We start from the raw sequence: 25493 nt of genomic DNA on the forward strand, positions 1-25493 counted from the left end.
CATTGTTGACTGTCTTATCGAGTAGAAAAATTTCTAAAGTTCAAGAGCACAGAAAGAAGGCGTGCATTGTCAAAGGTTAAAGGTTGCGTTATGTTTGTAAATTCTCAATTAAAGTATTTTGCTTATACTTCTTTATAGTATAAATATATATTGTGTTGTTGTTGTTGAGCTTAAGATTCTTCTGCAGTAGGTGTCTGTGATTTGTTGGCGATAAATTCAACGATATAAATGAACAGCATGGACTCTACTTGTTTTGAAAATAGTATATAAATCCGAAATCAGTTTAACGTATGTACCAAAGATTTGTCCCCCGATGAACAATGGTAAGTCTATGGGTTTACAACACAAAAATCAAGGATTTGATTCCCCTCTGTGGACACAGCAGATAGCCCGATGTGGCATTGCTATAAGGAAAACACGCATACACACACAAAATAATCTTTTTACTATAGTGATTATAGGGTCATCATAAACACTAAATGGTTCTGTTCTTGTTGTCAAAAGTACACTTAGACCTGTTCAGTTACTTTAGAATTTCAGCTTACATGCCAATACCACCTTTCCCTATTTCTACCGCACTAGTATTCGGTGTATAATTCACATACGATAATAGCAAGTTACCACAGTCGTATACTGTACTTCCAGTGATCGTGTGGTTTTCTTTCCGCAAAATATCCTCCAGTCCTTTTGTCAAAGTGCAGGATGATTCAGTTACTGAAGAACCACGTTTTGACGGAATAAATTATTTTTATTTTTCTCCTTTTTACTGTTAATTTTACTCTAACGTATTAAACGTTTGGCTAAAGTTAATCATTAGGCTTATCACTTCTACGGCAGTTAACTACATACCGAACGTTTCCTTGGCCATGATTTTATTCACCTGCTATTGTTTTTGTCTGTTTGCTGTTTCTCACTCATTTCATACTATTGATATGTTTATTACTAAATCGTCTGCTCACTATATTCTCGACATCAGTAAGTTACAAACGTAACTTCCAATAATCGTCTGCTTTTAACTTTTTTATAATAAAACTAAACAATCATACAATATTCAGTCTCAAAATAAACTAAATAATAACATCTACACTAAAACGTTTTTTTTTTATATCATGGCGTTTAGAACCAATTAAAGTTATAGATAAACAATTGAAGACATCATTTAGAAATTTCAGGATTATCAGAATAACCCAGAAGAACTCAAGAAATTAGTTATAAAACTGTTTACTCAGAATAGGAGAGTATGCTTGAGAACAGAAAGTATTTCAGTTTCCGCTTTGAAAAAGCAACATGTTGCCGGGAGCTGTAGACAAAATCTTTAGGAAGTAAAACTACTCCCAAAAGATGACGGGAAAATGAAATTAATACAAATATGGAAATCACTGACATTACATTTAAAACTCTGAAGAATTAGCTATTTATAATGACTGACCTGATCTAGCCATGAAAAGATTAGGACTCGCCGCCTGAGATGAAGCAAGAAGATGGATTGATGTGAACAATAAATTGTCATAAAGTTGCAGGAAAAGGAAAATTTAAAACAATTATGACACTGATGAAAAATTGTCGGAATTTTTTTTTTCATAACATGGTTTGTAAATAAGCATCATTTAGGGTAATTGCACAACAGAAATATATTTTACATGTAAGCATAACTTTAAACAGTTTCACAGTTTCTGTGCACTACATGGCAATCACAACATCAAAGATTAGACTTCTAGGGGCAAAAAGTAGGGTAAACAAAAAAAAAACACCGGCTGTAAAGATATGTGGCTCAAATAAAAGGTCGTTCATTTATCGTGGTCGTTTTTGGAAGTTCATCATTTGCGGAATCTGAGAAGAATTTACCAGTACGTCAACTTGCAGAAGATTTTCGAGGTGACTGTGAAAATCACATTCCGATGTATCTTCTAGTACGGATCCACCAGTAGATCCTCACGATCGTCTACCATAAGTGAACTAATCCAGTAACAAAATGACAAGCAATGATAAAAGATCAGAGGGATTTCCATCTTCATACCGTAACCCACAGAAAATAAAACTACCAAAATATTTTGTGGTTGGATAATTTAAGGACAATAAATAAATAATAACGATTTTGATTTGTTAACCAAAATTGTGATTTTATTTTAAGATTTAATGTTTTAGTAATTGATTTAATTACATTATTCTTTAAATTTATGAACTTTTAAAGCCTTTAACTTTCAAGGCTTAACTTTATTTCTAATTATGGAAATGAAGAATATTGTGTAGCCAGTGTTCTTAAATTACAGTCTCTATAAATTTATCTTGTTGTTTAGATAAAAGTACATTTAAAGTAACAACATGTTAACTTGACTGGTACTTTCTCCAAAAGTTTTGGAAACTGTTTGTGATGTATATAAAAAAGAAGTAAAGCTAGAGTTAGTTTGCTGGTCAGTTAGTGAATAATCAGTGTACCTATTATTGCTAGTTAGTAAGTTCAGTGCTTTTAATATTGAAATTATGTTTGGGCGAAGAATAATATGAAGTGACATATATTTGATGAAATTACCAAGTAAGTGGAATTTCTGTTAGATGATTTGGTTTTGGTTTTGTTTGAATTTTGCGCAAAGCTACTCGAGGGCTATCTGCGCTAGCTGTCCCTAATTTGGCAATGAACTCGCGACCCTCAGATTACGCGTCGAACGCCTTAACCCACCTGGTCTTGCCGGTCCTCTGTTAGATGAAGTTTATTTATGGAGTTAGACCTTTTAGTTAACCGTGAGATTTGAAATTGAAAAAAAATCAAGTGTTTTGTTGTTGTTATCTAATAATGTAGAAGCAACTGGCCAGCAACAGAAAATATTATAACTGTATCACAGACTAGTAATTCTTTGTTAAATTGAGAAAGTCATGTGTTAAAATTAAAATCAAATGTAGCTTCTTTAAGACATGTAAGCTTTGTAGCTGCCTATTCTTACTCGACATTCTATACAGAGAGATTCTACGACTGTCCTCTTAAAACAGCCTTACGTGAAAATGTCAGACTTTAACAATTATTATTTTCGAGTGTTTTTTAACGGAATATGATAAATTCATTAAGGTATTTGAAAGTAAGTTCTTGTAATTTTTTGTGAAATATCAATTTGTGCTGACGCTTACTTAGCAGAGTGATGACACTCCCAGTACAAAAAAAGAAAAAAATACTTAATAATACTTCAACGCTTCAAAGTAAATTCATGAATATAACACTAGTAGAGTGATTCTATTGGCCCAGCATGGCCAAGTGTATTAAGGCGTTCGACTCGTAATCCGTAGGTCGCGGGTTCGAATCCCGGTCGCACTAAACGTGATCGCCCTTTCAGCCGTGGGGGCGTTATAATATGACGGTAAATCTCACTATTCGTTGGTAAAAAAAAGTAGCCCAAGAGTTGGTGGTGAGTGGTGATGACTAGCTGCCTTCCCTCTAGTCTTACACTACTGCTAAATTAGGGACGGCTAGCGCAGATATCCTTCGAGTAGCTTTGTGCAAAATTAACAAAAACAAAACTTTGATGATACCAATTTATCCAAACTTCGTCTCAAGTGACCAAATATTTTAAAAATACTCGGTTCGTTTAAAAATTAGTTAAAGTCCACCTGTGTGTATCCATAGATAGTGTAATTAATTATGAACATAACGTATTATCAGCGTTCAGAGTGTTTAAATATTATATAAATTGGTTGCGTATTATTCCTCTTGCCTCTGTTATTCATATATATATATACTTTATTTCAGCCAAGAGGAAAGAGGACGCAGCAGACATTAGACTAAAATTCCCTAATAAAATACCGGTAAGTTTGTTTTACGTTTTATTATCAGTATTACGACAGATTTTTTGATGCACGTAACTTAACATGACCTGGTTCGCTTTCTAAAGGAGTTACTGTATTGGTGTACTAGAATTTACTGTATACTCTTTGCTTCCAGGATTCCTCCTTGTCTTATTTTAGGTTTGCAAAGTACATACTTGTTATGGTCTAGAACAGGGGTGTGCAACATTTTTCGTCGGTGGGCCATATAACCAACTTCATCAATCAAGCGGGGCCACTTAAAAAACAAGCTTATTCGTGTACATGCACAATAAATTAAAAAAAATTCTCAAATTGCAAGCAATAATATTTTATATTTTTGCATGAGTGATCATTTTAGTGCGACACTTGAAATTTAGAGTCCTTGCAGAGCTTGTCAATATCAGCTTTGACAGAAGTGGTTGCCACTCTTAACTGACTGGTCAAATGTTCATCAGTCAGCTGACTTCTACATTTGGTTTTGATGAGCTTCATTTTGGAGAAAAATTGCTCACAGCAGTAGGTGCTACCAAAAAGGGAGGCAATTCTTTGTGCATGACGGGACAAATTGGGAAACTTTTCACGTACACAGAGTTTGTAAAAGTCTAGCAAACTGTTTTCAGAGAATTTCCTTTTAGTGTCCATGTCAGCCTGCAGTTCAATGAGTTCCATTTGGCAATCATCAGGACTGTCTTCCACTGCCAAATCAAAAGGTTGAGCGAACAATTTCAATCTAATTTCAGTTTGTCTGAAATCTGGAAATCTGTTTGCAAACTCATCACGCAGCTTTTGTACACTGGTTCCATATTTGGTGCAATCCAGATTAGGAAATTCCAGTTTCCTGGTTGCAAGACATGTAAAATGGGTCAATATGGCTCTTCTCAACTGAACCTGGAAAAGTTCCAATTTCTTCTCAAAAGCACAAATATGCTCAAACAACTTATTCACAAGTTGACTTTTCCCTTGTAGTTTTAAGTTTAAATCAGACAGATGCTGTGTAATGTCTGTGAGGAATGCTAAGTCATTCAGCCAGTTCTCATTGCTCAAGAAGTCTACATTCTGACGTTTGCTCTCCATGAAGAACTTAATCTCCTCTCGCAGATTCCAGAATCTCTTCAAAGTAGCAGCTCTACTAAGCCAACGTACAACAGAGAAGTACAAAACATCTGAATACTCACTGTCCAGCTCATCTAAAAACGTTTTAAATTGTCGATGATTTAATCCTCGTGTTCGAATATAATTTACGCATTGGACGACATTTTCATGACTTCTGCAAAATCCAGAACTTTGGTGCACAAGCTCTCTTGGTGAATAATGCAATGGCTTACAACTACGTCTTGTGCTCCAATTGCAGTTAGAAATTTCTTGGTGAATCCATTTGTCCTACCTGTCATGGAAGGAGCACCATCTGTTGTAACACCACATAATTTATAAGGATTCAGTTCAAACTTTTCTACAACCTTAAGCACTTGTTCACAAATATCCTGTCCTGTGGTTGTGGAGGAAAGGCTTGCCATATCTAAAACTCTTCGAAAACATCAAAGCCTGCAGTAACAGCTCTGATGAAAATGACAAGTTGGGATGTGTCATTGATATCAGTGCTTTCATCCAAAGCCAGACTGAAAGCTTCACACGAATTCAATCTCTTTCAAAGTTTCTTTGATGTCCTCTGAAAGATCTTTTGTCCTGCGTGAGACAGTAAAGGGAAAGGCTAGTTTGCTCCACCAAATATTTTTTCTCTGGACATGCATATTCTGTGAATATTGTTAAACAATTTTAATAAATTCTCCATCACTGAAAGGCTTTCCCTTTTCTGCCATACATTCACAAAGCTTAAAACTCAGTTTTGTTACCAGTTCTGAATTTTTCTTGAAAGTGGTAAAAACACCTTGTTGCTTTTCAATGGATGTTTTAAATGTTCAATTTTGTCCTTTCGTGCCTGACCAACAATTTCATCAAACTGGGAGGAGTGCTTAGTTGCGTAATGTCGCTTAATATTGTACTCTTTCATGACTGCAATTGTAGTTTGACAGACGAGGCAGACAACACCTTGATTATGTGGGACAACAAGATATTTTGTGCACCATTCACTGTTGAATAACCTTCCTCATCATCAATTTTCGTTTCTTAACTGCTGACATTTTACTAGCCCTGAAATCAAAACAAAAATTATTCTCACGAAAATAGCAAAGTAGAAAAAACATAGAATTTATTTACACATGGAACCTCTTATGGACAGAAACACATGTTTCTAAATTGGCATCCCGATCATAGCCTTCCGGTACTTAAATTAATTGAGAATAGCAAAATACAGTGTGCCATCGCCTATTCGCGGTTCGCCATTCGCGGCCCCGCATATTCGCGGGTTATGCGCGAACTGCGTTTTGTAGGTCACAGAGACTGAAAGGGCTTTTCGAGGAGATTTCTGTTGTATTTACTCAATCAAGCCGTTTTATCAATTGTCGTCTTCACCAAACAAGATTGACTGCTATTGGCTGATTGCCTCAGCTTCCCAACAACGCAAACGGCAAAGCACAGCCCGGTAACGCACGGTACAATTTAGTGAAATACATAACAGTATGCAATATTACTACATTATTACTGCATCAATGAGTATAAGTATCATTAGTGTTTGGGAAGCATTTCATATAGTATATAATCGCATACATATACGTTTTAAAACTGCGTCCAATATTCGCGGTTTTTCGCTATTCGCGGAGGGTAAAGAACGTAACCCCGCGAATAACGAGGTCACACTGTACATAGAATCAGATGCATCTGAAAGCAGAAATTTTAATAAATTCAGTAAAGTCACAACAATATGCTAAATAATAATCAATTTACCTTCAATCTCTTGTAGTAACTGTAAAAGGTAATAAAATTTTCACCAATAATGAATGACGGACAGCAGAGGTTAGGGAAAATTGTCGCCAGCGGGCGAAGGCGAGGTTCAGGACATGACGTTGAGTCGTAGACAATAGTGCTAGTGCACGTCACCTATTCATGCCCTAAGGAGGCCGACCAATCGAATTCGGCCTGCTCCTCTCTAGCAAAGATAATTTTAGAAGTTTGTCGAGTCGAAGCCTGGGAATCCCGTAGGATCGATGCTTTTAAAAATATTCCATTTGCGTTGGATTACAGATCAGGCCACATGGTTAGATTACAACAACTAGGGCCACACTAAATGGCTTGGCGGGCCGGGTTGTGGCCCGCGGGCCGCCTGTTGCACACCCCTGGTCTAGACGAACTGTAACGAAACTGTTAGGGACTTTGAGATCGAAGTACTCGTCATTTCAGTAAGAGCGTATGAACAGCGCCACCTGTTTCCTAAGAGCTGTATATTTGACCTCTGGTGTTCAAATATCCGCTAGACCTATTAGGAATAGATTACATAAGATGAGGTTCTATTATCATTATGCAGAGAGAGAAAGTGGTGTCAAGATCTCTTCAGTTGGGATAATGACAAATGATTTTTTTTCCCATGAACCAAAGTTCAGTTTTCAGAGTAAATCCTGATGTGTTAGGTCTGAAGAACACGTCTTACGTCGTTTCCGGATTCCTGGGTTCTGGAAGCGGAAGTATTTGGGGGGGGGGGGGTCATGTGGCAGAGTAGCTCTATGAATGCTCTAATATCCTGAAGTCTTTGGAGGTGGTGGGATAGTGGCCTGCACTGGAATTGCCGTCAAAGTTGTTCAGATCTGTATGTCTTGTATAGTTGTTCTGTGAACGCTGTGATATAGAAACGATATCCTTGAACATTATATTTGCCCATATGTTGGTGCTGTTTGGCGACTTCTTCACTCTAATGAACGATAATGCCAGACCACATACAACCATGATTATGGACGAATACCTTTAAACCAATGGAATCGAAAGGTTAAATTGGTTAGCACTCTCTACAGTCTGATGCTGTGAGTTGTGTAGCAGACTGACACAACCCATCTGACAGTAGCTCTGCCTAAACAATTGATCTTAGTCGTGTTGCAGACCGACACAACCCATCTGACAGGAGCTACGACTAAAGAATAGATTTTAGTTGTGTATCAGACCGACACAACCCATTCAGACCAATGCAAAATACCTTTAGACCAATGGAATCGAAAGGTTAAATTGGTTAGCACTCTCTACATCATGATACTGTGAGTTATGTTACAGATCGAAACAACCCATCTGACAGTAGCTCTGCCTGAAGAATAGATCTTCGTTCAACAGAACTTGACCAGCTGCCTCAATGAGAGCATGAACAGTCATGTACAAACATTTCTAAGATGCCACATTCCTTATAGAATACTTTTTGTGAGTATTGTCATGTTGCTGTGCCTCCATGTAACATAATATAGTCCTTAATCCACCAGAAATTGATCCGCTGCCTCTTTTTAGAGCATGGATAATCGTTGTTAAGCTCAACTCTTTGGGGATGACACAATCTCCACTAATGTATGTTTCTGAGCACTTCCCATGTAACATCCTACACTTTATTTTTTCCTCATATCGTTTGTCCAACTTATGCCTTGTGATTTTGTGTATGTGTTTTTGGTAGTCCTTAATACATGCAAGTTGTATGTCTTCATTTGTAATTTCGTTTTAAAATCATAGTGTTTCTTTATATATGTATATTTAAAAGCCCAATGTAAGATAGTTCTTATTAACTACTGTTTTTGGTAACGTATGTATCAACATATATAAACATTAAAATAACTAATAATTCTATCAATTTTCAATAAATTATTAAAAATTACATTCGAACAATAAGAGTCAGTCCAAACATTTTTTTTTAAAACATGATGAATATTATTTTAAAATATGGCTTAACTACGGTAGTAGGATATTCAGTTAATATACTTGTATAAATTAATATTTTTTCAGTGACTGATAATTATTATGTAGTTTGAGATTATACAAATATTATAAAGTCATTCATCATTGTCTTCGATTTTTTAATCGCTTTTAAGTAACATATCCTTGAAACTTTAAACCAGTTAGTATAAGAAATAAAGGTTTTTATTCGTTAATGTTTTTGTTAATTTTCCACAATCTAATAACTTATTCTTTAAATGTTTTTGGTGCAATACGTCGAAGTAACAAAAATTCGGTGATATTCCAGATATCCCACCTACCGAATCAAAAAGCATCGAACACTTTATTTGTTGTATTTTTTGTTGTTGTTGTTCAAATTACAGTCGCAACAAAGAAATTTTTTTTGACTTTATTTTATTAATCTGTAAAAATTACTGAACCCAACATGCTGTTACTTCTTTTTCACCATTTTATACATTCTACGCAGGTTTTCGCGCAGGATTTTTTAAAACGACGTCCAAGCCATCGTGAGATGCAATCTGCACGCTGATTCGGTAACCCTCTGTCAATATTGACGGCTCAAAAAACAAACCAGGATGTGTTTCTCGTTCAGAGGTTATATTTGATGACAACGTGGCTACCTCTGACGCGATTAGTATTTTTGAATAAATATATTAAAATTTTGGGAAATGCTGTAGTTATCAAAATGTTTGTTGACGCAAGTGTTGTTGGCTCGAGCATTCAGGCGTACTGTGTGACCTCTCACCTACTATTCACATGTAACTTCAAATATTGAATTAAACTTTAAATAAACTTAGCAAACGTTTACCAAGGAATAGTACCGTCTTAAGTAAAACTAGGACTTCCTTAAGTCGCTGTCTCAAAAACAAACAATAATATGCATTGAGAATATAAACATCTTGAATGTTATAAACCTGCTTCAACTGTAATCACACTCACAGAGTTTATTTCATCCTAAAGTTTCAAGTTTGCATATAACACTTAAGTCAGTGTAAAATAAACAATGACTTTTAAAACAAATTACAACAATATGCTGCAACAGAAACCTATGTACTCCAATGACCTAAGCAATAATGTATAAACTTATAACTGTCTACCTACACCTTTTTAAATAAAACTAGAAACATTCCTATCCATCTTTTAGTTGGTCAAAACTACCTCCTGTTAGTGAAATACGGAAATAAATATTACTCTTAGTTACAGGTTTATTTACACTCAAATGTAAGATTTATCTTGATTGTCAATATTATTGTGCTCATTGCAATACACTTGACTTAAAGTAACAGTAATTAATAATATAAGTTACTCGTAGGATTATCTATTATTTTTCTCTGTTCCAAATTCATTGCTATAATTTCATATTTTAATTACGTCCTGTAAGGGAAGGATGAGAATAGAACATATTTTTTTTATGATTAATAATTGTATTTTGTCTAGTGCTTCCCATGCCTACTTTCTTGTGTGTTTTGTTTTTTACAGGTGATTGTAGAAAGGTTCTCCAAAGAATCTTATCTTCCTTTGTTGAATAAAACCAAGTTTTTAGTTCCCCAAGAACTCACTATGTCACAGTTTGTCACAATCATCAGGTAAGGACTAGAATTCTCTGGCATAAAGTTTTGAGGATTTAGGGTTCTTCAATTTGACTTTTTACAAAGTGTCGAAATATAACGGTCGTTGCTAAATCTGCACTATTTGGTTAATTATACATTTTGGTTGCATATTCTGGCTGAAATCGTCATTGCTGTTGAATCCTTTTCGTTGATTTATAAACAACCTCTTTATTGATGACCCGATAAGGCTTAATGTCACGTGAACATTAAGATGTATTTACGTTTTTTTTCAGACTTTCCACTTGTTTTTTTCTTTTCTTTCAGCTACTTTATATTATAATTTAACTTAAATGCTCTAAGATCTTGACGAAACAGTAATTTGCATCATTGAAAAACCCTAAAAAAGAAGTTCTATGCTTTAAAAAAGCGTCACTTTTGTTTGTACTTAACTGTTACATACGAGTGAAGACAACGTAAAGACAAAAACAAACAAACTTGGAAGATGTTTATAATACAGCTTAATAAATTACCTTGTTTATCTGACTGAACTCTGAAGGTGATGTGTTAATCTACCTTTGATCTATCTAGGCTTATATACAGCCATGTGAAAAAGTTAAGACATTCTATGAAAGCCTGTGTATATATGTAACAATGTTAGATAAATGGATATGTAATCTCAATTTTGACAATACTGAAAGATTAAAGTAATATAACTAAACAATTAAACCTGAAGAAAAGACTTTTCAAGATATTTTGTAAATGTCATGCTACAAAAATGCATATTCGAACTGAGGAAAAAGTTAGGACGCCCCCACATTTATACCCACATAAAATGGCTCAACTCACACACAGGTGTATCACACCAAATGCACGTGATTAGCAGATCGTTACTCAGCATTGTGAATAAGGCTTGCCCTATTTAAACTTCAGACATTTAGTTTGGTGTGCTCCTGACTGTTGAAGTGAGAGTGAGCACCATGGTGAGAGCAAAAGAGCTGTCTGAGGCCTTCAGAAAGAAAATTGTAGCAACTTATGAGTCTGGTAACGGATTTTAAAAGATCCCAAAGGATTTTGAAATCAGCCATTACACTGTCCAGAAAATGGTCAACAAGTGGAGGGATTTCAAAACAACTGCCAACATACCCAGGTCTGGTCGTCCAAGCAAGTTCACCCCGAGAGCAGACCGCAAGATGCTAAAAGAGGTCTCCAAGCACCCTAACATGTCATCACGGGACATACAGCAAGCTCTGGCTACTGTTGATGTGAAAGTGCATGCCTCTACAATCAAAAAGAGACTGCACAAGTTTAATGGGAGGTGTGCAAGGATGAAACCTTTGCTCTCTAAGAGAAACATCAAGGCCAGACTGAAGTTTGCCAGAAAGAATGTAGACAAAGACCAGGACTTCTGCAATAATGTTCTTTGGACAGATGAGTCCAAAATTGAAATATATGGACATCAGAACAGAGGACATGTTTGGCGTAAACCACATACAGAATTCCAGGAAAAGAACCTCATACCAACTGTGAAGCATGGAAGTGGAAGTGTCATGGTTTGGGGCTGCTTTGCTGTAGCAGGACCTGGACAGCTCACAATAATAGAATCCACCATGCATTCTACTGAGTATCAGAGGGTGCTTGAGGAACATGTGAGTCCATCTGTAAGAAAATTAAAGCTGAAGCGGAACTGGACCCTGCAACACGACAATGACCTAAAACATACCAGTAAATCCACCAAGGACTGGCTGAAAACTAATAAATGGAGAGTCCTGGAATGGCTGAGTCAAAGTTCAGATCTTAATCCCATTGAGATGCTGTGTGGTGAGTTGAAACGGGCTGTACATGCAAGAACCCCTCAAACATCTCACAGCTGAAAGAATTCTGCATTAAAGAGTGGGGCAAATTTTCTTCAGACCCATGTCAGAGACTGGTAGATGGCTACAAGAAGCGTCTCACTGCAGTTATTTCAGGCAAAGGGGGTAACATTAGGTATTAGGGGGTAGGGTGTCCTAACTTTTCTCAGTTAGAATATGCATTTTTGTAGAATTGCATTTACAGAAGATCTTGAAAAGTCTTTTTTTCAGTTTTAATTGTTTAGTTATATTTCTATAATCTCTCAGTATTGTTAAAATTGAGATTATATATCTGCATATCCAAAAATGTTACAAAAATACACAGGCTTTCATAGGGTGTCCTAACTTTTTCACTGCAATTAATATCTTTATTAAATAATTGCAAACTCTTAAAGTCTTTAATTATCTATTCAGCTTTCTAGCCTCTGAATATATAAGCTTCACCTTTTTTTCCTTTAAATGATAATTATCTTATATTAGAGATTAATAAATACAATTATAGTTTTCCTAGATTCTGAAAAAAATGTTTTAGGCCAAGAAGGCAAGTTTATTTATCTTTTCAGTGTGTGTATACAGTAAGAATTTACGGTATCCGTTACGAATAGCTTCTTGCAAAAACTGATATCCCACCCTAACAAATATTGTTGTATGCTGTTGTTAACCTGATGAAACATTGCAATAATACAAATTATACAATGTTAATTTCATAATGAATACATTTTTGAGATTGCTTCTTTTATTTGTTTATATTTTCTTTGTTAAATTTAAGTTTTTATACATATATTTCCTTAGTACCAATAGTATAGTACATTTAGGTTCAGCTCATTATTCCATTAGAACTTCATTGGATAAATCCGCCTTAACAAGAAGTTCATGACACAATGGTGGATTGATACCAGTTGAGTTGAAGTCTTGGGATAATAATAAGGATTGGACATAATATATAATGATGAAAACTTTGTTAAACGTAAGAAAAAAAAAAAAGCAAAATCACAGTGTACGGAATTGTATGTATTACGAATTGAAAAGAAGAACTGTAATTTGAGAATCACTCCAATACTGTTTTTCAAGCCGGTTGTTGTTTTAAACGAAATCTTAGTCTTTGCCCGGGTAGCGTCAGAATGTAACTGATTGTACACAATGGGTTACTGAAAAGGTCTGGCAACTTTTGGCTGGTCAAGAGGGTGAAACCTGATAGGACAGAGACGAGCCGATTCGGAGAAAAGCGTATGGGTCTTTCCGACTATGTTTTGATAACTTGTTCACATTCGCAACTAGGTAATAAATTCAGAATCGACATTGATACTACAGGGAAAAAGAAAGATGTGGTATATTCCTTCACCACAGTAGCGTAATTTTAATGTTTGAAATGTGCGTTCTTAAGTAGGACCGGCATAGCCAGGTGGGATAAGGCGTTGGACTCGTAATCCGCGGGTCGCGGGTTTGAATCCCCGTCGCACCAAACATGCTCACCCTTCAGCCGTGAGGGTGTTATAATGTTACGGTCAATCCTACTATTTGTTGATGAAAGAGTTGGCGGTGGGTGGTGATGACTAGCTACCTATCCTCTAGTCTTACACTGCTTTGCTCGTGTAGCTTTGCGCGAAATTCAAAAATAAACAAACAAAAGCTGTAACTAGTATTAACTTCAATTTAGAACAATGTACTACTTTAACAATATAACTTAGTTCTGAACTGCACATATAAAAATATATATAAGTGCGTCCCTGGTAATATAACTTCTGTTCTGAACATTGTATATATGTGTAAGTACGTTCCTAGCAGTATAATTTTAGTTCTTGTCTGTTTATATATATATATTATATCCTTAGTAGTATAACTTAAGTTCCTGTCTATTTATATGTATTACACCGTAACAATGAATTTATGATAAGGAAACCGAAGTTTAATGGTGAAAATGAAGACGGTTGACAAAAACACACATTTTATTCACAAGTTTGAACATTTCGAAATACTTTATTCACGAAATCTGAAAATTGTTTTACACGGATGTTTATTAATACAATTACAATATAATACAACATAATCATTAGTTTATTTAGTAATTAGGAAACGCGGTAAGTGGAGATAAAACTATATTTGTATATATGTATAATACACTGTGGCCAAGTTACGTGTGAAAATGTAAAACAATTTTAGGCCTAAGGTGCTTTGTGAATTATTAAAGGTATGGCGGCCATTATCTTTGGGGAGACTTTGTTGATACAAGAGTTCAAGGGTTGAAGTTCCTGTGTTGATGATAGATCGTTAAATAAGATACTGTAATTTGTTGTTATACAATGTGTACGAATGGATGAGTGGCTGGATTTATGCAGTCTAAGGTTGGTTCTGTTAGATACTCCTAAATGTTTTGAGGTGGTGTTTCGTTTGCCAACATACGTTACCTTACAGTCACTACATGTAGAAGGTCAGGCACTTGATCTTTGTTTGGTTTGTTTGTTTGTTTTGAATTTCGCGCAAAGCTGCACCAGGGCTATCTGCGCTAGCCGTCCGTAATTCGGCAGTGTAAGACTAGCGGGAAGGCAGCTAGTCATCACCACCCCACCGCCAAATCTTGGGCTACTGTTTTACCAACGAAGAGTGGGATTGACCGTAACATATTATAACGCCCCCACAGCTGAAAAAGCGAGCATGTTTGGTGCAACGGTGATTCGAATCCGCGACTCTCGGATTACGAGTCGAGTGCTTAACCACCTGGCCATGCCGGGCCCTTGTTCTTGGTACTGAAATAGGTGTTTAATACGAAAGCTAGGCCTATATATGTTATTCTAAGCTGAATTTAAGGGTAGAAGGTTTTAATCAGGAAAGATATTTTTTTATTATTATTATTAGTAGTAGAGATTGCGGTCCCGTAAAATGAAGGGAGCTAAAGAAACGGTGTCTACATTAACTGGTGGTTGAAATTTGTTGTTTAAGAAAATCAGTCGGATGACCATTATTTAATATGTGCTTTTTTAAATATGTGCTGTATTTTCTTACGTAAAATAAAATATTTAGAACAAATTCTGTTTAACAATTCTATAACCAGATTATTTTAAAAAAAGCTGGGGTAGAGGCAAATAAAAGTCCTTTGATGATAAACAGAGATAGAAAAATATTTACCTTTGGTAATACTAACGTCTAGGAACGGTAAATAATCTTTTGTTATTATTTTGGATATAAATTTGATAAATTTGGGGTAAAAATGGAACTTCGAAACGTGGTCTGAATGTTTGAAAGAACGAGAAAGCAATAACTAACTAACTAGACAGTGGTTTTGGTTTCATATCTCCCAAGCCCCGAAGTGACTTACGAGACAACCAGGGACGCTCAGAAGCATGCGTTTCTCTTCATCCCCGCCTCCGGGAATTAGGGTTAGGTGTTTAATATCTTCGCGAACTGTGTGCTGATTTTATGCGTGGCGCGTGAAGGGTATTCAGATTGGAAAATTAAGTTAATTTTTTTTTTAAAATATAAGTGTAAAACGAAAATCGTCGGTAAGAGTTGTGTCGAAGTAGAGGTTAGGGAGCTGACGGTACCAGAGCAGGGAGATGCAGGTAACAACGCGTCTGCTAATAAATAACATCATGAAAGATAATTATAATGGTAACTGAATTTATTAACACTGAATTCAAGGGATTTGAGACATATCGACATGGGGGAAGGACGATTTTTCAGGGCCAGGGTGTCGGGGAACTATAAATTCAATGTCAAAGATTTTATTTGGTGGGGAAACCGGAGTGCCCAGGTAAACCCACTTTCACTAAACAGGTGATGAAAAGAGAAAAGTTTGATTATTAATAATACTTTAAACAGGCTCCACGCTAGTACAGCGGTATGTCTTTGGATTTACAACGCTAAAATCAGGGGTTCGATTCCCCTCGGTAGGCTCAGCAGATAGCCCGATGTGGCTTTGTTATAAGAAAGCACACACCCATACTTAAACAGAAATATTTTAGGTGGTATTATTAATTATGTTAAAAGGGGAAATATAGCCCATGTGGAAGGAGGTTTAGCTTTGCATGAAATTTGTTGGGTTTGCGGATTCCTTACCTTAGTAATTTTGTAATATCTTGAAGGAAGTTCGATAAACCTTTCCAGCAGATGAAGTAATTCTGTTAATGGGTTTAGATAAGTTGGTGAAGTGTAATTAGGTGGTCTTAATCTGATTTTGATAACTTTGTTCTGGAGGTTATTTACACTTGACTGTTACTGATTTGTCATGTTACGTGTTGAAGCGATACCGTATTCAAAGAGAGGCCTAACGCGTGCTTTGGAGATTGTTAGGGCGGTTTCGACGTGTATCCCTTGTGTCTTACTGAACCGTTTCAGAAAGTTAACTGAGGGTCGCGCCAAACATGCTCGCCCTTTCAGCCGTGGGGGCGTTATAATGTTACGTTCAATCCCACTATTCGTTGGTAAAAGAATAGCACAAGAGTTGGCGGTGGGTGGTGATGACTAGCTGCCTTCCCTCTAGTCTTACACTGCTAAATTAGGGACGGCTAGCACAGATAGCCCTCGAGTAGCTTTGTGCGAAATTAAAAAAAAAGCCAAACAAAACAGAAAGTTAATTCTAGTACTGGTTTTACTGATAATATTATCAAAGTGTTTTCTCTACGATAGGTTCAGAGTAAATGTTAGACCTAAAAATTTAACAGCGTTGGTAAATTTCATTTTCATACTCAGTGATGTCGAGAAAACCCACTTGTAGATTCATATTCATACTGTTTACCTGTTTTGTTTTCTTTAATGTCATTGAATTTTATCTTGAAACTGTTTACTTTGGGGGGGGAATATAATGGCTTTCTTTTTAAAGGTATTCTCAAGGTTGACCAGAAGATTACCTAAGAATGTCTAAATGTTGTTCCGCACTTTGTTTTACTTAAAGTTTTAATACCCATACCAGTCGTCTTGAGAACACATTTTTACATCAAGTGGGTTTCTCGTAATCATTTATCGTGAGATGGCCACAAGTGTTGTTTGTACAGCGGTTGGAAGAAAGTATTATCAGTTAACGTTTGTAAAGGAGTGGTTTTAATTCCCTTGGGCAGTTTTCTATCTATTTGCATTCATTACAGTACAGAAAACTATTGGCTATTGCCAGACCCAGTGGGGATCCCTTTGCGATTCTGTCTACCTGATCATAGATGACGTCATTAAAGAGGAAATGGTTTAAATTAGTATAGAAGGCTAGAATTTCCAAGAATTGTTTACGTATGAAACCAAGATGCTGTTCAGTGTCAATGGGAAAGTAACATAACTTCAGTTTTTATTTATTTATATACAGGATGGTCCGTAAGTCCCTACCCATCCATATATCTTATGCATCTAGTGTATCTGTGTAGTGTTATCAGTATTCTTGCGCTCATGTACCCACAATACTCTCTTCAAGTGTAAATGGGCTTATATCAGCCATATTTCTCTGAAAAAAAAGAAACAAAATTATAATACATGCATAATTGAATATAACATAATAACATATGGATGGGTAGGGACTTAGGGCCACCCTGTATATATTACATCCTTATTAGTATAACTTCAGTTATCTATCTATATATATATTACATCCTTAGTAACATAACTTTAGTTCTAAACTATTTCTGTCAACAGTCTTTTGTCTTAAAGTAAATGATTATACTTTTAAAAAATTCTATTAAACGTCAGACAGAGTTTTGCGTGTGTGTGTTTTTGTATTCAGGTACACAACTAAAGTTCTCAAGAGTGTGTCATTAGGCCTGTAAAGGAAGCTCTGAAAGTGCTTCTTGGAAAGATAATACTGGTTACTTACTACCCTCCCTTGTAGTGTGGTTTTACAATGAACACTTTAAGTTGTTATTTTGGACATGGTGTTTCATCTGTTAACATAATTATGCGGGCACAGTATGAGATTAAGTAGGCCACACACATTTAAATCTTGCTAGTGTTTAAACAGCTTCTGTATTTCAGTTCATAAATAGAAAGATATTTCATAGGAATATACATAATACTAATAAAAGTAGACAGAAAACAAAATGAACAGTAAACAAACCTAATCACTTTGACTGATCTCTATTTATATAATACATGTATGTAAAACTAACCTTTGAACTATTGCTGTGAAATGAGTTTGGCCTTGAAGCAGCAGCTGTGCATTTTATTGGACACTTGTTTGTTTGTTTTGGAATTTCGCACAAAGCTACTCGAGGGCTATCTGTGCTAGCCGTCCCTAATTTAGCAGTGTAAGACTAGAGGGAAGGCAGCTAGTCATCACCACCCACCGCCAACTCTTGGGCTACTCTTTTACCAATGAATAGTGGGATTGACCGTAACATTATACGCCCCCACGGCTGGGAGGGCGAGCATGTTTAGTGCGACGCGGGCGCGAACCCGCGACCCTCGGATTACGAGTCGCACGCCTTACGCGCTTGGCCATGCCAAGCCTTTTATTGGACACAGGTTTGCTGTTGACTACTGTAAACTGAATTTTTAATTGTATTTTTTTTTTTTTTTTTTTTTTGCAGTACGAAAATCAACTAGTTTTTGCTTGTTTGTTGTTAAGCATATAGATACGCAATGTATTATGTGTGCTTTAATTATCGTGGACATCGAAACCTGATTTCTAACGTTATAAGCATACAGACTTACCGCTGTGCCAGCATGGAACTAATCAAGCAGTTCAGTGATAAGCTGTTAAAGCAATATTGGAGCTGTGTGTGTGTATATATAAAATGTTTATGTATGAAATACTGTTATCACACGATAAATTACACCGAAAAGTAGCTAGAAAGGTATTCAATGTACAAACGTTTACATGTGTATAAACTAGAAAGGTACTCAGTGAGTAGAAACTTTACATTGTTCTTGATATTTGCAGGAACCAGCTTAAAACATATACCAACAAATGTCTAAGAGTTAAGAATGTGTGTGTATTTGTGACAAGATCCTCCTTCTGTCTAAACTTGTTACCTAGTTTTGGCCGTTTCTCAAAATACCCTTTGGCTTTCATTATAATAAAAGTTATTGGCCTTCTGTGTGAACTTCACCTTTGACATACATCCCTAAAGGTTAATCAATTGGCCTTTGTGGAAAACTCATGATCTGTATCAAATTTGACCAAAATCATATACGCACTTTTGGAATTATTTTCTACACACACAAACCGCTTTACAAATACCACCTCTCTTCCCGACGTAAAAGGATTATGGAGACAATGACCTACCAAAAATGTGTAAATACGTTATTCTATCAGCAGCCATTTCGGAAAATAAAACATACTTAGCCATGAATAGAAATCAGATTTATTGGATTTTATTCGTTATGCTAACACTCTCTGAAAAATCGTTGATCAGAAATAGATACAATTTTCAGAAAATTAGCGAAGATGTCGAATTGGTCTGCTAATAATTTATATATCAGAAGTTCGTTCTCATAAAACGATATTTAAAATTGGAGTATTTTTTAATTAAATATACTTTAAATATTCCAATTATACGTTGGAGTATTAAAATCTTTGAAAGAACATTTTTTAAATAACTAATCAGAATTTTCAGAGAATAAAAAACTCTGCGAAGAAGCGTATTAAGACATATATTTCATTATAAATAACTGTGATTATGATATAACATTTTTCTGTGAGACACTGAATATGATTCGTTAACTTTAGACGTGTTTGTAACGTCGTCTACTGTCTGGACTCACTCATTTACATATATCATCAGCCTCAATAGTTCCGTTTTAAGTTCAAGTGAATGCTCGTGCATTTGTGTTTGTTATCTTGGTCAATCCCATTAACTTAAGAAAATTATTGTGTCTGTTATACTAACAAAGGCGTCGGTATCTAGATTGAGCTCTCTTTGCAGCACCATATACAGTTAATCTCTCTTTTTAAAATCTGCATGTCTGGCCGAGCAACCCCACCATTAACTTACTTTCCTTCACCCCCCCCCATTGTTTTCTGTGATTTTCAAAAGCCTTTGGTTATTCAATTTGTATGCGGTTTTTCTAGCTTCAACGTAAGTAACAATACGCTGAGTAACTAATCTATGATATATTTTATGCAAAAATACAGGGTGTCCATAAATTACTTACCCTATTATAAGCCTTTATAAATTCTCTATTATATGAGCTACCTTAAAATCGTTTGCGACAATTAATAACACAACTCAATAAGGTTTTGTTTTCATTAAGTCAACTACTACAATTCAGTCAATAATTCAGTAAACTTCCACGCGAGCCCCATTGGTAGCACTCAGAACTTCAAGGCGGCAGATGACTTCGTTCCAAACATTAAGAAACATGTCTTGTGTGGATGTTCTGTAAAATAGAGAAAAACATGTCTTGAGTTGTGTTACTAATTGCCATGAACCGTTTTGAGATAGCTCGTATAATAAAGAATGTATTATAAGTCCTAGAGCGGAGTGAATAATTTATGGACACCTTGTATTATTTAGATATCAACGTTCAGTGAATGACGTTTTCGATAGAAATAAGCTCTGTCTTGAACAGTGCAAAATTGTTCATCTATAGCTTGCGGTCGCGTCTAGATTTTGATGCGTTATAAAAGTAATTCTGTAGCTTCAAAATCGTCACGTTTTAATGCAGCTTTATGCAAAATAATTTTAAACTTAGAATATTTATCTAGGTTGTTCTGTTTACAGGACTAAAAATTAAACTTAAACTTTTACATTTTCTTTGTCGTTGTTGTTTCCTTAGCTCAAAAATATTCGCTTTAAAAATATACCATGTTGTTTTAGACGATGCCAAGTTGTTAAACGAAGCACTTAGCATATGAGTACAACGGCTTTTAGGTATAGGTTTCTTTTTTTTTAAAGTAGCCATATCATTATAAACATCCAAACAACTGTCACGTGAAAAGCGATACGCAGCGTCCTTGTTGCAGGAGGAGGTCATCGTCCGTTTAGCGAGACTTTTAAGTTGCAGGTCAGCTGTAACCTCGCACGAGAAGGTAAATAAAAATATAAAAATACAATCATAGAATGATTGAAGTTACGAAGAGCACGCTTCCATAGAAAGTTAATTTCATTTTGAAGTTAGGAAATTATAGCTTGCGAAAAGTTTTGTATCAATAAATTATTGTTGAAGTCTTCGTGACTATATTTTCGTTAAATTAATAAAACGATGCAATTCATGAGTCTAACGAAGTTCCTACTACTCTTATCCCAGACAATAACTATCACATACAGATATTTGATTTAAAAAACAAATTATATACAGATGAGAAAATCGTACATCAGTTTATAACTTGAGAATTTATTGTCAAAACACTTCAAAAATTCGCTAGGTGTCGTGAGAAATATAAAGTCATGTGACAGAAAATCATGCCGTTTTATATATATTCTATTATCACAGTACTAGATTCAGTTTTGTATCTAAAAATAAACTGTGGTTGACTGAAAAAAATTTCGAATGTAACTTGAGTAATTACGATAATTTTACTGGTTAATACACTATATGATAAAAATCTAGCTTAAAACGACTGTGTGTGGATAATTGGTAATTGAGCCGGATTCGAATGTTTGCGGCCAAAGTCTCGTTCGCCCTGAATGTCCAGATGGACTTCATTTCCAATCTGAAGGTCACTGGTTCATAACTCCGTCACACCAAGACAGGAGAGGGGGGGGGGTGTTATAAGGTTTACGGTCAACCCTATTATTCATTAGTAAAATAGTAATTTAAGAGTTTGCAGTGGATGACCAGCTACTTTTCCATAATAATTGAATTGAATAAAGTAAAGAAGAAATGTTTAGGGATTAAAACAAATAGTTTGAGCTCACTAGCTTTTCATTCAAATTCTGCTTTAAAAACTACATTGCTCTACTTAAAGAATCGAAGATTTATAAGAACGAATAAAACACATATTTCACAATTATATATAATAAACTATGAAGATTAGTAGGATTTGACTGTCTTAGCTTCACGCGATGTCTCGTTTTCCGTAAAGATTTCACTTTTTTTTTTTTTTTAACGGGGCCCTGAACAACAGCAACGCGAGCAGGTATCTAGCACAAAAGCTATACTGTTTAAGGTAATACAGGTAGAAACATATGCAAGCTGCCAATAATTCATTTGTATTATTAATTTATGTAGACAGAACAGACAATCTCTGAATTGTTCTTGTTAACTCTATAACTGTTCTGCACACTTCACATAACACTTGACATAAGGATTGTTTTTGTTTGTTTGAATTTCGAGCAAAGCTACTCGAGGGCTATCTGCGTTAGCCGTCCCCAATTTAGCATTGCAAGACTAGAGGGAAGGCAGCTAGTCATCACCACCCACCGCCAACTGTTGGGCTACTCGTTTATCAACGAATAGTGGGATTGACCGTCACATTATAATGCCCCCACGGCAGAAATGGCGAACGTGTTTGGTGTGACCGGGATTCGAACCCGCGACCCTCGGATTATAGATTTATTGGTTCAGGAAGTTTCATCTTTCATATATTTTCATATATTTCATATATTAGTTATATATGTATATATATGGGTGTGTGTGAGACGTTTTAAAATTTATGACTTAGGAATCGACTACAGCTGAGTGCTCATCAGGCATTCTTCCTTTTCATTAATAACAAAAGTATGGCGACCATGTCCAGAACTCTAGCAGAGGTTTACAGTGAGAACAAAGATGAGGATGGATTTCTCTACGTCACATACGCCTCCCAAGAAATGTTTGGCAGCAGTGATTCCCTACGTTTTTTGTAGCATTATTGAAACTTCCTCTCTCCTTAGACAGGTACGAAAGTAGAATTGTAAGAACATATGTTATATAAACCTTAAAAATAATTATTTAATGAACACAGTGGTAATCTGATGTAAATCATGAGTTTGGTAAATGAACATCATTTTAAAAACAAAGTATTTTAACAAAGTTTTCTGTTGCTGTTTAATCAGAAATAAATAGGCTAGAACTGAATTAACTTTAGGAACATTACGTGTCTTGTTTGGCTTGTGTGATTTCCGGACAAACTTTATTTAAAACTTAAGCTATTTAATTTCATCTCGAAATACAATGTGTGGTTTGTTTTTTCAATTTCGCACAATGCTACTCGAGGGCTATCTGTATTAGTCGTCCATAATTTAGCAGCGTAAGAATAGAGGGAAGGCAGCTAGTCATCACCACCCACCGCCAACTCTTGGGCTACTCTTTTATCAACGAATAGTGAGATTGTCCGTAACATTATAATGCCCCCACGGCTAAAAGGGCGAGCATGTTTGGCGCGACGGGGATGCGAACACGCGACCCTCAGATTACGAGTCGCACGCCTCAACACGCCTGGCCATGCGGGGCTTATACAATACAATACAATACAATGTGACCAGGTACTTTCTCAGTGGACGTCAAAATGCCTGGAAAAATGAAGAGGGAGGCAACCATATTACGGCTCTGACCATGTTTTATTTGGTTCAGTAGGATATGTTACCAACTAATACAATCGACAGTACTGTGTTGTAATCATAGAATATATGCGTATTAATATAACTTATTTCGGACAAGTCTCCGATTTATTATATTACGTACGTTACTATTTCAAGCACCTGGAAATGTTAATTTAAGAATTAATTAAATGTTAATATGTATCAAATTTATGATATTTGCTAAACAAAATTGATACACATAATTTTTTTAAACACAAATATGCTTTAATATACAAACTTAGAAACAGTACAATTTATAGTAGTACTTGCCACTGTTTGTTTGTTTTTTCAATTTGGCGCAATGCTACTCGAGGGCTATCTGCGCTAGCCGTCCATAATTTAGGAGCGTAAGACAAGAGGGTAGGCAGCTAGTCATCACCACCCACCACCTGCTCTTGGGCTACTGTTTTGCCAATGAATAGTGGGACTGACAGTCACATTATAACTCTCCCACAGCTGAAAGGGCGATAAATTTATTTGTTAAACTTTGAATCATGTTTTAACATAAAGCAAAAACTTATAACATATGTACTGTTTCAAGGTCATATTTAAAGAAGCCGTACCTTTTTTTTTTTAGTATTCCACTTTGGGACTTTTCCCCACTGACACAGAAGTAAGTCTGTGCACTTACAGGGCTAGAAACCGGGATTTGATACCTGTGGTGAGCACAACAGAGAAAGCCCATTGTGTAGCTACTTAACTACAGAAATGCAAATCAAACTTAGTTTGAGAATCATAATCACAACTTTCCAATTTATTGCTAGGCACTTATTATGTTACAACTGAAATTAGTGTATGTGCCTTAGTAGGTTTACGTTTAAATACAAGTGCTTGTGCTTAATAGGATTTAACGCTATTTATGTGGCTCATCTCTATAAACCACACAGTTTCTAGTGTTTTTTTTTACATATTTTTGTACAAGATACATGATAATACTAGCAGACACCGAAAAAAAAAGTTCCATGAAACGAGTATTTCAAACCAGATAAAAACCAGTTTATAATTCTTTAAACTAGCATTTCATAAAACGTGGAGCGCAGGTCAGGGGGCCAAAACGAACTTACGGGATACGAGCAATAAGGGTGAAGTCAGTAATACAAGAACGCAACATTAAATTTTCTACTGTTTTAGCTCATAAAAATAGCCATTGACTCCTATAACACATATAGGAGCATAACATGTATCTGTGTATTATATCTCGTCACTTAACTCGCTCCTTTATTGACTAAAGAAAAGAGGGTGCGTAGGAAACTATATTTATTATTGAGAGACGATATAGGGAGATGAATGATAAAGTTTGGGAAACGTTTCTTTAACTTACAGTGGCTTGTAATAACGAATATACACCAAAGATGGTTTATGGTCGGTCTAAACTCCGACAGAATTTCTTGTTATTCAGTGAGTAGTTGTATGAATATAATTTTAAATTGGAACTAAATTCAACAAATGTCGTAATGTGAAGTGAGTAATGTACGTCATATTATCCCTAAATATAAAAAAAATCCAACAGTTTATTCCCGGCTAGGTGACTGAGGCGCTCGGTTCGTAATCTGAGGGTCACGGGTTCAAATCCCCGTCCTACCAAACATGCTCCCCCTTTCAACCGTGGGGGCGTTATAATGTGACTGTTAATCCGGCTATTCGTTGGCAAAGGAGTAGCCCAAGAGTTGGCGGTGAGTGGTGATGACCAGCTTTCTTCCCTCCAGTCTTACACTGCTAAATTAGGAACGGAGAGCGCAGATAGTCCTAGTATAGCTTTGCGCGAAATTGAAGAAAAAACAAAAATATATTACAATGAAAAATAATTAAATTATTCGATCAAAAGAAGAAAAAAGGCGAAACCTTTCAAATCTAATTACTTGGATAAAGACGTGCAACGCTACGTATTAAGAATGATAAAATACAATAACCATCTTTACACATTAGTAAGTAAAATGCGATGTTAAAATTGTGGTGACTTGAGGCGTCCGATATAGATCACAATCTATAAAACAAATTGTTATCCGTTAACCTTAAAAATATATTGTAATTTAGTTTGTAACTAAATCTTGTAATTTTTAGTTACTAGA

At 35.7% G+C, this 25493-nt stretch overlaps 1 protein-coding gene across 3 annotated transcripts in view; it reads left to right on the forward strand.

Moving 5' to 3' along the window:
* Positions 1 to 25493, forward strand: part of LOC143228275 (microtubule-associated protein 1 light chain 3 beta-like) — a 42038-nt gene that overhangs the window by 11047 nt on the left and 5498 nt on the right. For 2 of the 3 annotated variants that reach the window (XM_076459557.1, XM_076459565.1), the window contains exons 3-5: positions 3737 to 3792; positions 10087 to 10193; positions 22527 to 22741. In XM_076459557.1, coding sequence (XP_076315672.1) covers positions 3737 to 3792; positions 10087 to 10193; positions 22527 to 22710 — 347 coding nt within the window. In that variant the 3' untranslated portion in view covers positions 22711 to 22741. The remainder of the gene's footprint in view (positions 1 to 3736; positions 3793 to 10086; positions 10194 to 22526; positions 22742 to 25493) is intronic. The other variant, XM_076459571.1, reaches the window with a different exon arrangement.

The sequence above is a fragment of the Tachypleus tridentatus genome, chromosome 1, assembly GCF_004210375.1.
Source record: "Tachypleus tridentatus isolate NWPU-2018 chromosome 1, ASM421037v1, whole genome shotgun sequence".
Taxonomy (NCBI): domain Eukaryota; kingdom Metazoa; phylum Arthropoda; class Merostomata; order Xiphosura; family Limulidae; genus Tachypleus; species Tachypleus tridentatus.